A 14,542-nucleotide genomic window follows, 5' to 3' on the forward strand; every position below is an offset into this window, starting at 1 on the left:
CCTGAAGGTTTCTTGAGCGGGATGTTTAAAGTTTTATTGCCCGGTCTTGTTATTCATGAAAATAAAATGACATCACCTTGTTTTGGTCAAGCTTCTGAGATTATATCTGGAACTTCTCTTCTTCCAAATTAAGACACAGGGAGATAAATATAAGTTATGAGTAGCAGAGGCAAAGGTGAACGAAAAGGAGCGAAACTACAAAGTTTATGACTTCAGCAAAAGGCTGTACTACATCCAAAAGCCATCAAAAGCCCAGCAGCTGCTCAGCCTCTTCCAGCTATGACTGCATATGACTTCACATCCCTCAGTGTTTTAGATAAGTGGGGAGACAAAGCTCATTATTGTGGATAATGGCAAGAAATAGTGTAAAGTTACACTATATGATTTTATAAGCATTGTCAGATTAATCATATTTTGAAAGGCATTTTTTCAGTGATGCTGGTTAACACCAGTGGTTACTGGTGTTTAAACGGATAGTGAATGTTAACATAGCAAAATACAATAGTATAAAAGATGTCTATCATTTCTGACTGAGGCTGTACACTAATAAACATTAAAATATTTCCTTATACCTGCCTATAACTACAGTATATTGTGCTTTAAAAAAGTCATTAAATGCTTATATACTGTTAATAAATTTTCAAACACCACAATCTTTTCATCTGAGATTATCTATTTTTCCTGTACACAGGAAAAAGAATGTCCTTCACGAAACCACTGATTAAAGATCAAGATTTCAACATGTTTTAATTTCAAATTTCCAACATAATTTTTTTTCACAGAACCCACTATTATTCCAGTGTTGTATTTCCAGTGTTTGCAACAGCTCTGTTGCTATTTTCTGTGGAGAAGTCAAGAGTCTGAAAATCTATCCTTTTCACATCAGAATGATTAAGCATATGTTAGGGACTTTGTCTTTGAGAAGGTCTCCCTCTGCTGGAGAATAAAATCACATCATGTTAGAACTTCAGCCAACTACAGTATCACCCAAAAGCCATCCAACAGTTGCGTCAATAATCGTTTATGTATTGAGTGGCTCACTTTCTTTCTATTTGTGTTAAACAGAATCACACACACAGTATCATAAAGTAAAGAGGAGCAATCGGCTTTCTTGAGAGACTTGTTTATTCTTCTGTGAAGGAACCATATGTTTCTGAAAGTATAAAATTAAAAAAAAACATGCATTTGCACAGTCTACTCATTTTGTTAAAAAATAGTCACACATAATCTTGTATATCATACAAAAATAAACATCTGTGATCAAAAGACATATACATTCTGTTTAAAAACAGTTAAATAAAGAAGGAAACCGCTTCAATATTTACACCTGACATAAAGAATTTAAATATTCCAGTCAAAGTCTGTTCTGTCCTGTGCTGGTTTCCTCTTCTTGGCCCTCTTGCTTCCTCCACCTGTTCTAGGTGGAGGTTCCTTGTAGTCCTCGCCTGAGCCTGTATCCAGACTTTCCTGGGTGTCCCTCCAGCCGTCAGGGACTGCACCAAAGTCCTCTCCTGGAGACTGCATCGGTCGACCGTACACCTTGGTCTGCAGGTCAGCGATGTCGTTACGGATGTCAGCCATCAGAAGGAGCAGGAAGTCAAAGGAGCCTGGAGGACCCTGGGGCGTAAGAACAACACAATGATGAAGCAAACATTTATTCAAACATCTTACTAATTATTTGGATAAATTCAATTATAAGTTTACTCTCATTTTTAAAGAAACACTGCATCCAGCTGATCGATGGACTGTATAACAGTGGACAATGGCTACTGAACTTTTTCTCATGATTTGTTAATGTTAGCACCATCAGTGTTTATCTAAGGCCATAATGATTACTCTCTACAGGATACTGTTTACTTTGAGTTTGATGTCCAGTCCACAGTGATCTGTTTTCTAGTCACGCTTTAGTTTAACTTTTGTTCTGGATAGTAGAAACAAGTTACAGTTGTGTGGCTTCAGTATAGATTGCTTGAGTCTTACTGGTGGTCCGACAGGCCCAGGAGCTCCTCTGTCCCCCTGGGGAAACAAAACAAATATTTAGTTTAGATGAATTACAATGGAAAAAAAGCATGAGAGGAATTCATGATAGTCTCATTATAGAACTTTTTCAAGGAGCTAGAGTGAGAAAGATGAGATTAGGATGAGAGTAACCACAGATGGTCAGTTAAAGAAATTATTTGACATTCTTGGAAATATGTTTATTGGCTTTCTTACTGAGAGTTAGATGAGACTATCGATACCACTCTCACATCTATGTCTTAAGAATGGCAATGGTGCTGATAGGTGATTATCCAAGCTTAGCATAAAGACTGGAAGCAGGGGGAAACAGCTAACCTGGTTGTCTCCAAAGTTTTAAACGTCACATCTAAAGCTCATCAAGTAAGTTTCAGCTGAGCTAAGCTGAACTAAGCTAATTGAATCCCTGTTGTAGTTAATGCACAGACATGAAAGTGGCATCAATCTTCTTTTATAACTTATTTGCAAAGAAAGCCAAGACGTGTATTTCCCAAAAAATCAGACTACTCCTTGCTGTGTCTTGTGTATGTGAATGAAAAAAGGGCTGCTCATACAATACATATAACATAATGTAAATGTAGCCTGACTGTGAAGTATCCTGGCAGCCCGCTGACCTACGGTAGCATACACACATTGACCTGACTACTGTGGTTGTTAGCCAGGCTCAGGGTCACACAGGGGTTGTGAGTGTTTTGGCAGATGGTTTGGATTTGTAACTCAGTGAGACAGATTACCATCACCCTCCAATCTATCCACACAAACATCCCAGCTGTACTGAAAGAATACCGAGGTACTGTGTCAACAAGGCAGATGCACCTAAGTTGTTCCATATGATCCACAAGCTAAGAACAGACAAGAACCTCTTCAGCTTTTATGTGTCACACACCACGAAGAAGAGTGTGCCACGGATGTCTGGTCACTCTCGATGACAGGTAACAAAATCTCTTCTGATCAAAATTACTGACAGGTTATGCTGTGATACATAATCCACAACTAGCCACAGATTGCAAATCCTCTAAGCAGGTTTTGTTACAGCATCTAAACCAGATTCCTGTCTAATCACAGTCAATTTTATTTCTGATAATGTTTCAAAGTCTGCCACGTATTAGCTGCCTGAACCTCAGCTGGCTGCCTTCAGTCTAAACTGAGTCTGACATCATGCAGGATCACAGAGCTTCAACTTCTCATTTTCAACAGGCCTTTGTTCTGTGGCTAATCTTTGTACCACCGCTGTTGCCACAGTCTTAAGTGATGTTCAAATTATTTGCACCTTCATTCATTGAAAAACAGCTAAGCATCTTCATTTGGGACAGATGCATTTTTCATCTAAACAAGAAAGGACCAATGTCCAACTCAGCTTTAGTTATATGTGTTTTACCTGCAGATGTCTCTACATTATCTGCAAACAACAAAGATGTCACCGTGTTTTCCTGACCTCAGCTGGTCTTTGATTTTCTGTCTGTGAATAACACAAAAATGAGACAGAAGGTACGGGCAAATCTGGTTTGATGCCAAAAATGTGAAAAATGCAAGCACAAATCTCACTGTAACCAAGATGGGATCTGCATTGTGCCTCCTTAATCTGAGGCTTAACCATCTGCTGGAGCCTCTTTTTTTTAACACTTTGCCTTAGGCATCCCACCAGAGAACAGCAGAGAAAAACACTTCAGTTAGCCTTTTGAAAAGTGGTTACTACCTCCCGGTAGCCAAAGGCACTGTTTGTGTACTCCATATGATATTCCAATAAACCACAATAACCCAGAGGTATTCACATTGGTCGTCAGGAAGAAGTTACTGGGTTACTGGGTTGCCTCAGGTCTTTGTGAACTGGGTGAATTTTGGCTTGAGATCCAGAAGAAACTTGTTTGCAGGTGAGAGAAATCATGATCAATGGAGATGACCTCGCTGAAATTAAATAGTGATCCTCTGACAGAATGTTTCCAAGATGCTGTTGTACCAGCTACAATTATTTGAACCTACATTGCTACATATATACCGACTGACAGTGTTCTGTTTGTGTTCATGTTGTACATAAAATTGTGCAAACCACTGTCTGAGACACTAATTTTCCTTTCTTAACTTGTAGAAACTTGCGGTAAAGTGATCCTATGATCTTCAGGGACTAACTCCGCCTGTGCGGCATCCAGCTGAGGATTTGTGAGTATCCTGGCACCTGCCTCATGCTTTTTACTCTGTCCAACCTGGGAAGTTGAGAAACAGTTTAGCTATTGAGAAATATCTTTTGACAGACACGGTGTTGGCAGTTGAGCCAAATAAATCTACTTGGTACTTTCAAATTTTCTGCACCAGCTTTGGTTTCTTTTCTTTGAGATAAGAGTCAGTGAGCCAAGAGTCAAATTCTGATGCCAACATTTATGACTTCTCTGCCTGAGGGGCAGTACGCTGGACCCCTGCTCTACAGACTGCAATTGAAAAAGAGACTTGTGTAGCCTCATATAGAAAAAACACACAGCTATTTAAAGATTAACTGTCAAAGGTACATCCAACCTCACCTTTAGACCATCCTTTCCTGGTGCTCCTGGTGCCCCCTGTTAAATAAAAAAAAGCATTTCATTTCTGTTTCAAACACATTTGCCTATTTATGGCAATTTCCTTTCACACTCCAAAGTCAGGTGGACCAGATACTGTGACAGCCCATTGGTGCATAGAAACCCGTGATTCTCTGTCTGTTAGCCAGGTGATACACACATGACTTGATGTTGTATCTTACAGCTAAACATAAATTTATTCATGTTCAGTCCACCATTTTCCCAGAAGACACATCTACTTTAAAACTTTTTAAAAATAAAACTGACATCTTCATTGTGCTCCACCAGCAGAGATCATCTGAGATTAACTCTGTGCCTGCCCTCCGGCCATTTCTAAGTGACTTCAGCTTGATGTCAGGGAGCGCTTTGATCTCCTTCCTGGGATAATCATCGTTAAAGAAGTGTGACGACACTGTATAAGGAGTAGGGCCAATATTCAGATCATTGTCAAGCCTCTGAGTCACACACTATCCCACATTTATTGTCTCTGAAACCCTGACATGCATTCAAACATATGAGGCCTGGCTGCCAAACCACATAACTGTGCTCAGAATCTAATCAGGGTTTTGTGTGAAAAGAGGACAACTCCCTCTTAGTCAGACCTCACCCACTTGTGCACTGATTAAATATATTAACAGGCCATGAATAGAATAAGTTGTAAATTAAAACACACATGCAAACGTCACACATACAAAGCAATAGACCACTCTCTGCTGTAAAAACACTTCCAGACTTCTTGCTTCATGCAGCTTGTGATATGACTGATGCAGGTGTTGATAGTCTGATTTATCAATAACGAGACTGCATAAATACACACATCCTGCACATTCTTGATTCAGATCCCACACTTCAACACGGAGGGTTCACACTCACGCAAGACTCAGTGCTGCACAGCGAGCCAAAGAAAACAACTAAAGCTGTAAATGGCTTCAGTCCTCTGTTGTTATAGCCATTACCATGTGTCATCCTTTTCCACCTTGCAAAGAGGGTATCTTTAAATGGGTGAGTTTTGTGTGTTTTTCAAACGTGTCAAATGAAACATGAGATACTTGGTTGCTTCATGCAGATAAATCAATCACAGTTCTCCTGGGCCCTGTTTCACGATGCGGGATTACTAAATTATCTGAATTACTTTGGCGAGTAAAACCTGGAACCCCATAAAATCTGCAGCAGGTCACAGTCAGACACACACACATTCATACTTGCTGATTCAGAAGTCTGTGCTGTTAAATATGAGGCATATGACAAATTAAATCCTATATAAAATGCTGAGTAAAGCTGTCTCTTAAAAAATAATTACTATAATTGTCAAGAAAAGTAGGACATATCAACTGACCACCGGTCCCCGAGGGCCACGCTTGATGTGGTACAGGTCTGGTGTGGGTCCAATGGGCCCCATCAAGCCCCTGGGACCAGGAGGGCCAGGGGGCCCCAACAGTCCTCTAAGTCCTGGAGAGCCCTCTGGTCCTGGATCTCCTGAAATAATCCAGACTGATATTAATGAACCAGAAATGATGGTTTTTGCATAACTGATTTAATGGTTTTTAATAGGGATGCACCGAATTTTCGGCCTAAAATGGGCCAAAAGTGCATTTTCGGCTTTCGGCCGAAAGACTTTTATCACCGAAACAACATGGCCGAAACAGGATGTTGTGATGACGCAAGCGGAAACCGCGGCCAGTACGAGCGTGTCTGGAAAGGCCAACATGTCCGCCGTGTGGACGTATTTCAGTAACTGTGAGGAAGACACACGGATAGCGATTTGCAAAACGTATTGTCGAAATTTCAAGAGGGGGCGCGTCTGCAAAGAATCTCTCCACGTCGGGTTTATCACCTGAAATCCAAACGTCTCGATCGCTGTGCTGAATATGAGAGGAATGCAGCGCAGAAAAGGAAAATCCCTCCGAGCACGCCCACTCCGTCTGTGGCGGACGTTTTTTTAAAGGCAAGGAAGTTTAAAACTTAAAGCGCTGCAACTCTTGGTGCATTTGTTGTTGTTAAAGGCCTACGGTTAACATATGGACTATGGCAAACTTTGTTTTGATACACTATTATGTTGTAGGCCTACAGCGAACATTTTAAAATGCACTTGACTTATATGCACTTTGTGTTTTTATGAGAGACCATATTTAATTTTAGAATCTTGTTTAAATTGATTTATTCTTTGAAACATTCATATTAATTTATGTAATCGCAATGCCTTGTAATTTTAATGAGGTTAGTACACAGTCATAGCCATTAATGCAATGGTACTAATAATTGGCAAAATAATTTCTTTCGGTGTTTCGGTTTTCGGCCTTGGTTTCCTCATTTTCGGTTTTCGGTTTCGGCCAAAAATTTTCATTTCGGTGCATCCCTAGTTTTTAACCATTATTAGTGGTATGGCTCAAACATGGCAATGATGGTCGGTCAGTCAGTCCACCACTCTGGTTCTGACTGAAACATCTTCACAACCATGAAATGTTTGTAGTCATAAACCACTGACTCTTCCTCTGGAAACACCATCAGGTCAAAGTTTTTGCTTACTCAACTAACTCAACATCTACTGGGTACATTGGAACAACAGTTGGTAATAAACATCATAAATACCAGCGAAACATCATTTTAGCATTCTCATTGTCAGCATACTTTAGAATTTAGCTTAAAAGCACAGCTATGCTGAAGCACAGTCTAATAGGGCTGCTTACATGGCTGTAGATTCTTCTTGTTTCATACTATCCATGCTGGATGGAGGCCAGTTTCCTTATGCAGAGTCTGACACAGTTTTATTATTCTTAGTTGTATGTGTTTTACCTGGAGGGCCGGGGAGACCTGGAGGCCCTGGTAAAAATATGGGGGATGTCAGGATTTTCTCGCTGGTCATCTGCTCAGGGACGTCAGCGCTGTTTGACAGCATGGCCATCTTTAAAAAGGATTAAGGACAAACCAAATAGTCAACATTAAGACATATTGTTTCATGTCTTTTTTCCCCTTCATTTGGAAGTGATATCAAGTATCCAACTACATAAATGCTCAATTTGGTTATTTGGCTGTCATTCCTAAGATGGTTTTGCAGACAATGATTCATAAGTTCTGTACTGGCAAACAGGACAAGAAAATTAAACACTGAAGGGTCAACTTCAAGTAAAATTATGTTAAAACTATGTGCCCTGGCAAAGATGAAAGCTGATCTTCCATCTGCACCGTGCTACAAGCTGTAACCCCGACAGATGGAGGGCCAGGCAACCCCTCTACATTATTCAGCATGACCAGGAGAGCTCCTGCTCTGTATGCAAAGTGGCATCCTTGGGAAAAGTTATCTTTGATCTCTGTATAACATCATGTGGATCTGGCAATCCCAGAGGGAAACACGTGGAAGGCCTTGCTATGCTGCAAAGGCCGACAAATCAGAATTCATGCGCACAGACTTTCAAGCATATGGTCACTCACACACACACACACACACAGGTTCACCTGCTGATCAGTAAGTATTATGCAAGACTGTAGCCTGTGACCTTAACCAAAGGTGTTTGAACCGATCCTGAATTCAAACATCCTATGACATGAATAAATGTGAATATACTCATATACTGTACTAATGTAGTAGAACGTATAGTAAGTATTTATAGTATTTTCCCTGTTTTCTTAACATATTGACTTTAAGAAAAAAGAGGCATATACAGTACAGCTGTGGAAGCACCCAGACCACACAGCTGGAAGTAATACATCATGTGTTACAGCTGAAGGTGTTGAGTGCCACTGTTGACAGACTCAGATAGGTTCAGATGCCTGCAATTACACAGAGGTAAATGTTCTGCCACTGCTTTCACACAAACTACCCACCAACTCACACATACAATCAACTACCTACAGAAAAAGGAAGTTTTTCAGTGTTTTTTCAGTCTTTTCTTTTTTTTATTAGGAAATAAAGTGCTATAATGCTTCTCAAGGGAGCTGTGAAAAAATCTGGCAGCTGTTGTTTCTGAAATACTGTTAGGTATGGACTCCTTCGAGATAAAGAGAGATCTTTAGGTGGCGATAAAGAAACAGAACAGGTCGGCAGATATTTACATTCATCTGAGTCAAGAATGCGTGTTTAATCCCCACTGGAGCCTTTCTGCAGTCAAGCATAGGATTCTAGGAAAAGCTGCAGGATTGCATGTTGAAAGATTATCATTTAAGATAAAAAAAATAGTGTAGTAATTTAATATTTTAATATAGAGATGTGCATGTGTTTTCTCTTATTATTTCATGATCTTTACCTTCTGTTTAAGCTGCAGGACAGACATCTTGATCTGGTGGAAATCATTACAGGTGGCTGAGCAAGTTCCAGCGTTCATCACATTGTCGGACTTCTCGAAGAGATGCACTGCTGGGAATCAGGGAAAATGTTTCTTTCAGAAAATCATCAGAAAAGGTAAGAAAAAGAGAATAACATATTTTCTTAGTTTCTAAATAAGAGGACAGACTTGGCAAAAAACAACATGGTAGGCACTCAGCTGACTAGCTCTCTGGGTCTCTGGACTGTGGTAGAATGGACCGTACTCCAAGCATGCTTATATTTAATGGATGAGAGAAAATGTCTGGACGCTATTTTCTCCTTTGTGTTACAAAGCGGCACATAAAGCAGGAGCAGGACTATATGAACCATCATTTTTCAGTCTCCATGTTTTCCTGAAATGTTATAGTAGGTAATGGAAGATAAACTCAAGGGAGGAAGTAGCAAATCCACAGCCTCTGACCGCTTCATTGGCAACTGAATCTTGGGAAAGGAAAAAAAAAAAAGGCTTTATTATTGTCTGGACCATTTGTGATGTTTTCCTCAAAAGCATCTAGCAAATCGGAACAGACCAGGAGTCACGGGGGCAGCAGTATGTTTGGGAGACAGAACTGTTCTGACATGCACAAGGAGCTGGGATGTGTAATGACTACCAGGTGTCTATGTTTGCAGTACCCCCTTCTCTCTTTCCTTTACATACACACCAAATGACAATGTGTGGTCAGCTTCACATCACAGTCAGATGTGCCCTTGAATAAAGAGAAAATGTCCTCTCACCTCTCTCCCCCTTGGTGCATGTTTTCCCATCTTCTTCCAGGAAATAGCCTTTCTCACACTCACACCTGTAGCTCCCCACAGAGTTGACGCAGATCTGAGAGCACGCAGTCGTGTTTTTTTCTGCACATTCGTCGATGTCTATAGGTTGCAGCAACAGACAGAGACAGAGGGGAATGTGAATCAATATAATATAGAACCCATTAAAATACCCAATATCATAGAAAGATACAGAAAAATATTTCACTTTGAAATCTGCACTACTGATATAGTTACTATTAGCAGTACGACTGTAATTGACACTATGAAATATAAGAGTTAACTCCTGAAGGATCAAAAAACTACATAAGAAAACCTTATGTATTCTTATCTTTATTCCAATCCTTATTCTTAATAAAGATTAATAAGGATGATAATGTCAAAAAATACATCAAACTAAATATGTTCATGAGGTGTTGTACAAGGTCTCACCCAGACAGTAGGGCTTCTCTCGCTTTCTGTGGCGCTCCCGGTCATAGCGGTAGCCGGGGTAACAGGTGCACACAACACGGCCGAAATGGTCGGTGCACTGTTGCTCACAGGGGGCGCCAGCACACACGTCATAATCTGCAGTAATAAATGGGGGATTTCATCAGTGTGAACACTGGAGAACACAAGGGGGAATCTCACATCCATCTACCGTATCTCTCAGTTTTTTCATTTTAAAACTTCAGGCAACATGCCTGTCGCAGGTCATTAAACATCCAAGGGGTTTAAAACAAGAGAAAGTTAAATGAGGCAGATTAAAAGACAAAAGACCTCGTGGGACAGGATGGGAGAAAATTCCAAAATAATCAAAAATATTTACTGTTTCCTACCTTCAGGAATGCACTGGCCCAACACAAATTTGAAGCCCTTGCAACATTTCTTTCTGTAAAATATCAAATGGATATGCATATAAGAAGAAAAACCCAAAATACTTTAACGTTCACATAACTGGTCCCAGATTTTCACATGATGTGTATAATGTTTGACATGTAACATCAATAAAGATGTGGAGAATCTGTTGCAATCCAGCGATTCAGTCTGTTTTTACAATTGTGTTAATGTGGAAAACATATCCATAAAGATTAATGTGGCCAGACTACACACACACACACTCTCACACACACCCTATCTTTGTGAGGACACTCATTGACAAAATGCATTCCCTAGCCCCCTACCCTAACCTTAGCCATCAAAGCCGAATGCCTTACCTTAACCAAAAACTAATTGCAACCTGATCCCTAAAGTCTTAACCCCTAAAAGTGAGGGTTAAGAAGGTGAGGACAGGGCAAAATGTCCCCACTTTCCCAAAATGTCCTCACTTCAATGGTTTAAAATTGGTTTGAAACTGGTTCACACACTGTATAGCTATACAAGTACACACACACACTGCTGTCTGAAGGTCTCATTGCTATGTCTGGCCTGTTGTTGCTTGTTCATTCATGTCTGATGACACTCCTCTGAATTACAGTTAAAATCCCCCATCAGGTTGGATATGCTGTATTCCTATTTTTCTTTGATATCTATCTTTTGAATCTCTCATTGCAGATGAAATACTGAAGTACTTCACTCTTTAACTTTCTGTTTTTCTGTCAAGTCTCGTCTGCCATGATAAATAGAATTACTCTTTATCCAAATGGTTTATGTGTGCGTTTGTGTGAGTGTGTGTGTGTGTGTGTGTGTGTGTGTGTGTGTGTGTGTGTGTGTGTGTGTGTGTGTGTGTGAGAGGAGACAACGTGAAGCAACAAATTAATCTGTTGAATCATTTCTTCCCACATCTGTGTTAAGTTTTACCAAGAGCAAATCCGTGATAACATACTGATGGAGTATTTTATTGGTGCAAGTCACATCATCGTGAGCTATTGTTCATTCGCTGCTCATACTCAGCTCTAAGGAAAAGTGCTACCAGGTGTCGCTTTCAAACAGGAGGTGATTTTAAAAAATCCAACTACACTATGAAGTCATAGCATAGTACAGTACAGGCTAACTCACTTTGATAGAGTTAGTGAAAAAAGATTGCTCTGTAATTCTTTACAGCTTTTATTCAGGAGCAGTTCTGAGGATAGGGGCATTTCTATGGGCCTGTCTGGTAATTTCATCTAATGATAACTCTCCTTCCTCTGCTCACCGGCATTCGCACACAATTGATGTAATTTGTGTATTCATTTATTTTAAGCAACAAGACTCATTTACGCTCAACTACCCATAGGAAATCAAAACTAAGACTGTACAGCTATGCTATTGGCTCTGTGAGGCTGAATGCTAATGTCAGCATGCTAACATGGTGCAATGTTTACCATGTTAACCATTTTGGTTTAGTGAGTTACATTTGCAAACTAGCTCTAAACACATAAAGATGACGATGGGAAAGCCATTAGTTTTGCACGTATTTGGTCATAAACCAAAGTATTGGACAAATTAAGATTATGAGCTAATGGTGACGCTAGATGAAAAATATTAAGGGATCACTAAAGTTACTGATTCTGGGAAATTTTCATGTAAATCCATCTGTATGCTGTCAAGAAATTTCACTCAAATCCACAAATGTCAACCTCATGGTGGCTCTAAAGGAAAAATCGGGAGATCACCAAAGTTAGTACTCTTCATCCTCAGGACAGAATGAATATCCATTTAACAGTTGCTGAGATATTTCAGTCTGGACAAAGGTGGTTGACCAACTGACAGACCAACAATGCCGTCCCTAAAGACGCATGTGTAACAGTAGTCTGCGCTGAAACAGAGATAAAGAGATGCACATGAGAAGATACACAATGAAATAATTGGATTCAATGTTGTGGAAAAGTAAGAAAAGCAGAAAATGTCATCTGAAGACAGACTGTGGATTGATTTATGAGCTCTCTTAAATAGTCCATTAGAGACTTGGAAGAGAGTGAGAGTGGATTACATTCTGAAACAAAGGGTCTCTTAGTTTCACTTTCTCCATTTGCTACTTCCAGTTTTATTTATGAATCAAATGACCCATGTGTAAAAAGGTTGTGCTTTTCGCAATAACGTCAGCACAGAAATATAATATTGGTAGACCAAAATAAATCACTGACTCTGCATCATTGCAAAGCAATGGGTTTACCTTATACAGTCGACTGCTTTTACAGTCATTTTGATGGATACAGGATTTACAGAGCAGCCAAGAACTTATTCACTCACACGACTAAATATTTACTTCCTAAAAAGGGTCGATAAGGACCTCATTCACCAAACCTGAGGCTCCCATTGAAGAATATTAACCTGCAACCACCTCATTTTAGGTCTTTAATGACACTCAGCACTGCAGCTCCTGTGGGTGTGGATATTACAGGACAGTTTATGAGTTTGTGTGTATGCATCTAACTATACTGTGTGTGTGTGTGTGTGTGTGTGAGAAGTTTGCATTTGTATGATTCCACACTTGGCAAACTGTGGATAGTTATTCCCACATCCGTCTTTCAATTTATGTGTCTACTTTATAGCATTTCAGCACACTGTGTGTTGTGGTGTTTGCGGGTGGGATAGGCTACAGCTCGGACACCCTGAGAGAGTTGATCTGAGGATGGTTTCCTGTGTGACCCTGGATTTCATGTCACAATAACATCCCCATGAGGACAGAAGGCACTTATAGCAAATAAACAGCTTAGCAAAATAACCAGGGTTAGTTGAACAATCGTGAGAAAACAAATATCTCTGTCCGTCTCCAGAAGATCACGAAAGAGGCAACAATGTCCCAAGGAAACTGGATCCATATCTGTGTTCTGAGTTCATTTTTTACTGAACTGCATCTTTATTAAATTATCATTCAGGGAAATGCTTATTAGCCCTATAATATTCTACCTTATTGTACTTCCACTCTTTAGATCGTTAAATAAACATGTCTAAAAAGTGATATTTGGTTACTTTGCAGATTAAATAACTTTTAAAACATAATTATCTTGCATTTCCCATTTATACAATATGATTTAATTTAAAAGGGTTGCTTTCTTATGTTGTCCCTTTGTTAACCCTTTATATTTTGACACACGTGGACATGATAACAGACAGGCCGAGAGAGAACGGACATGGTAATGATATGACGTTGTCTGCAAGTTAAAACAACATATCTAGTAAAGACACACAGCTGAGGGTCAGTGCACCAAAGCAATAAAATGACCTCAAACCAACTACAGGATTTATATTGTGGGAGTAGAAAGTCTGTCAAGCATATGATATGGAGAGTCTCAGAGATAAAATTCAGATACGTGAAAATAGGGACTCGGAGTTATCTGTTGAAGTAATAGTTGAAATCACATATTAAAACTGTTGCTTGGTGCTGAAACTTGACATTTGTGTTTTTACTACCTGGTCTGAAGTTAAAATAGTAATGATTTCCCTTGGTGAGGTCCAGGTTTGCTCTTTTGGAAGTAACTCTTTTTATAAATGCAGTGTCAATGAGGCGTGTAAAGTGTGAACTCCAGCCTCTGCTGGGGTGCACTAATGCTTAAATCGAAAATGATATAAGACTTTCCAGACAGCTTTGTCTAGATTTAAACTACTGTCTTGGTCAATATCTGGCATTGATTCTCCAAAAGCTATTTAACAGTCCACCTCAGCTCCTCTCACAGTGTTTGAACAGCAGAAACAGCTCAGATCTAGATCACTCTCACCACTGACACACAGGGGGTGGCAGTCAAAGAGCATGACGCAAACATTTCTTTGTTGTTTTAGGATTTAGCAGAATAACTACCATCCAAAAGATTAAGCATGGGCAATTAGAGATGAAGCTCTTTATAATATTCACAGCACAAAACAAGAGCATGCTGTGTGATGACGCACAGAGCCTTACGACCTTTCATAACAACAGCTAAGAATACAGTGCTGCACAAGCTTGTTAGCGGCTCACAAACTTCATGCAAATGAAGCCACCAAATTTAAAACACATGTGGATTTCATT

General features: G+C 39.8%; 1 protein-coding gene across 2 annotated transcripts in view; it reads right to left on the reverse strand.

Moving 5' to 3' along the window:
- Positions 1 to 857: 857 nt before the first annotated feature.
- Positions 858 to 14,542, reverse strand: part of ccbe1 (collagen and calcium binding EGF domains 1) — a 30,127-nt gene continuing 16,442 nt past the window's right edge. The window contains exons 3-11 of one of the 2 annotated variants that reach the window (XM_041059560.1): positions 10,455 to 10,507; positions 10,069 to 10,203; positions 9,601 to 9,738; positions 8,807 to 8,913; positions 7,359 to 7,467; positions 5,902 to 6,041; positions 4,530 to 4,565; positions 1,981 to 2,016; positions 858 to 1,617 (exon numbers count right to left, since the gene is read on the reverse strand). In XM_041059560.1, the coding sequence (XP_040915494.1) occupies positions 1,342 to 1,617; positions 1,981 to 2,016; positions 4,530 to 4,565; positions 5,902 to 6,041; positions 7,359 to 7,467; positions 8,807 to 8,913; positions 9,601 to 9,738; positions 10,069 to 10,203; positions 10,455 to 10,507 (1,030 nt within the window). In that variant the 3' untranslated portion in view covers positions 858 to 1,341. Of the gene's footprint in view, positions 1,618 to 1,980; positions 2,017 to 4,529; positions 4,566 to 5,901; positions 6,042 to 7,358; positions 7,468 to 8,806; positions 8,917 to 9,600; positions 9,739 to 10,068; positions 10,204 to 10,454; positions 10,508 to 14,542 lie in introns of both variants that reach the window. The other variant, XM_041059559.1, reaches the window with a different exon arrangement.

The sequence above is a fragment of the Toxotes jaculatrix genome, chromosome 16 (assembly GCF_017976425.1).
Source record: "Toxotes jaculatrix isolate fToxJac2 chromosome 16, fToxJac2.pri, whole genome shotgun sequence".
NCBI classification, from domain to species: domain Eukaryota; kingdom Metazoa; phylum Chordata; class Actinopteri; family Toxotidae; genus Toxotes; species Toxotes jaculatrix.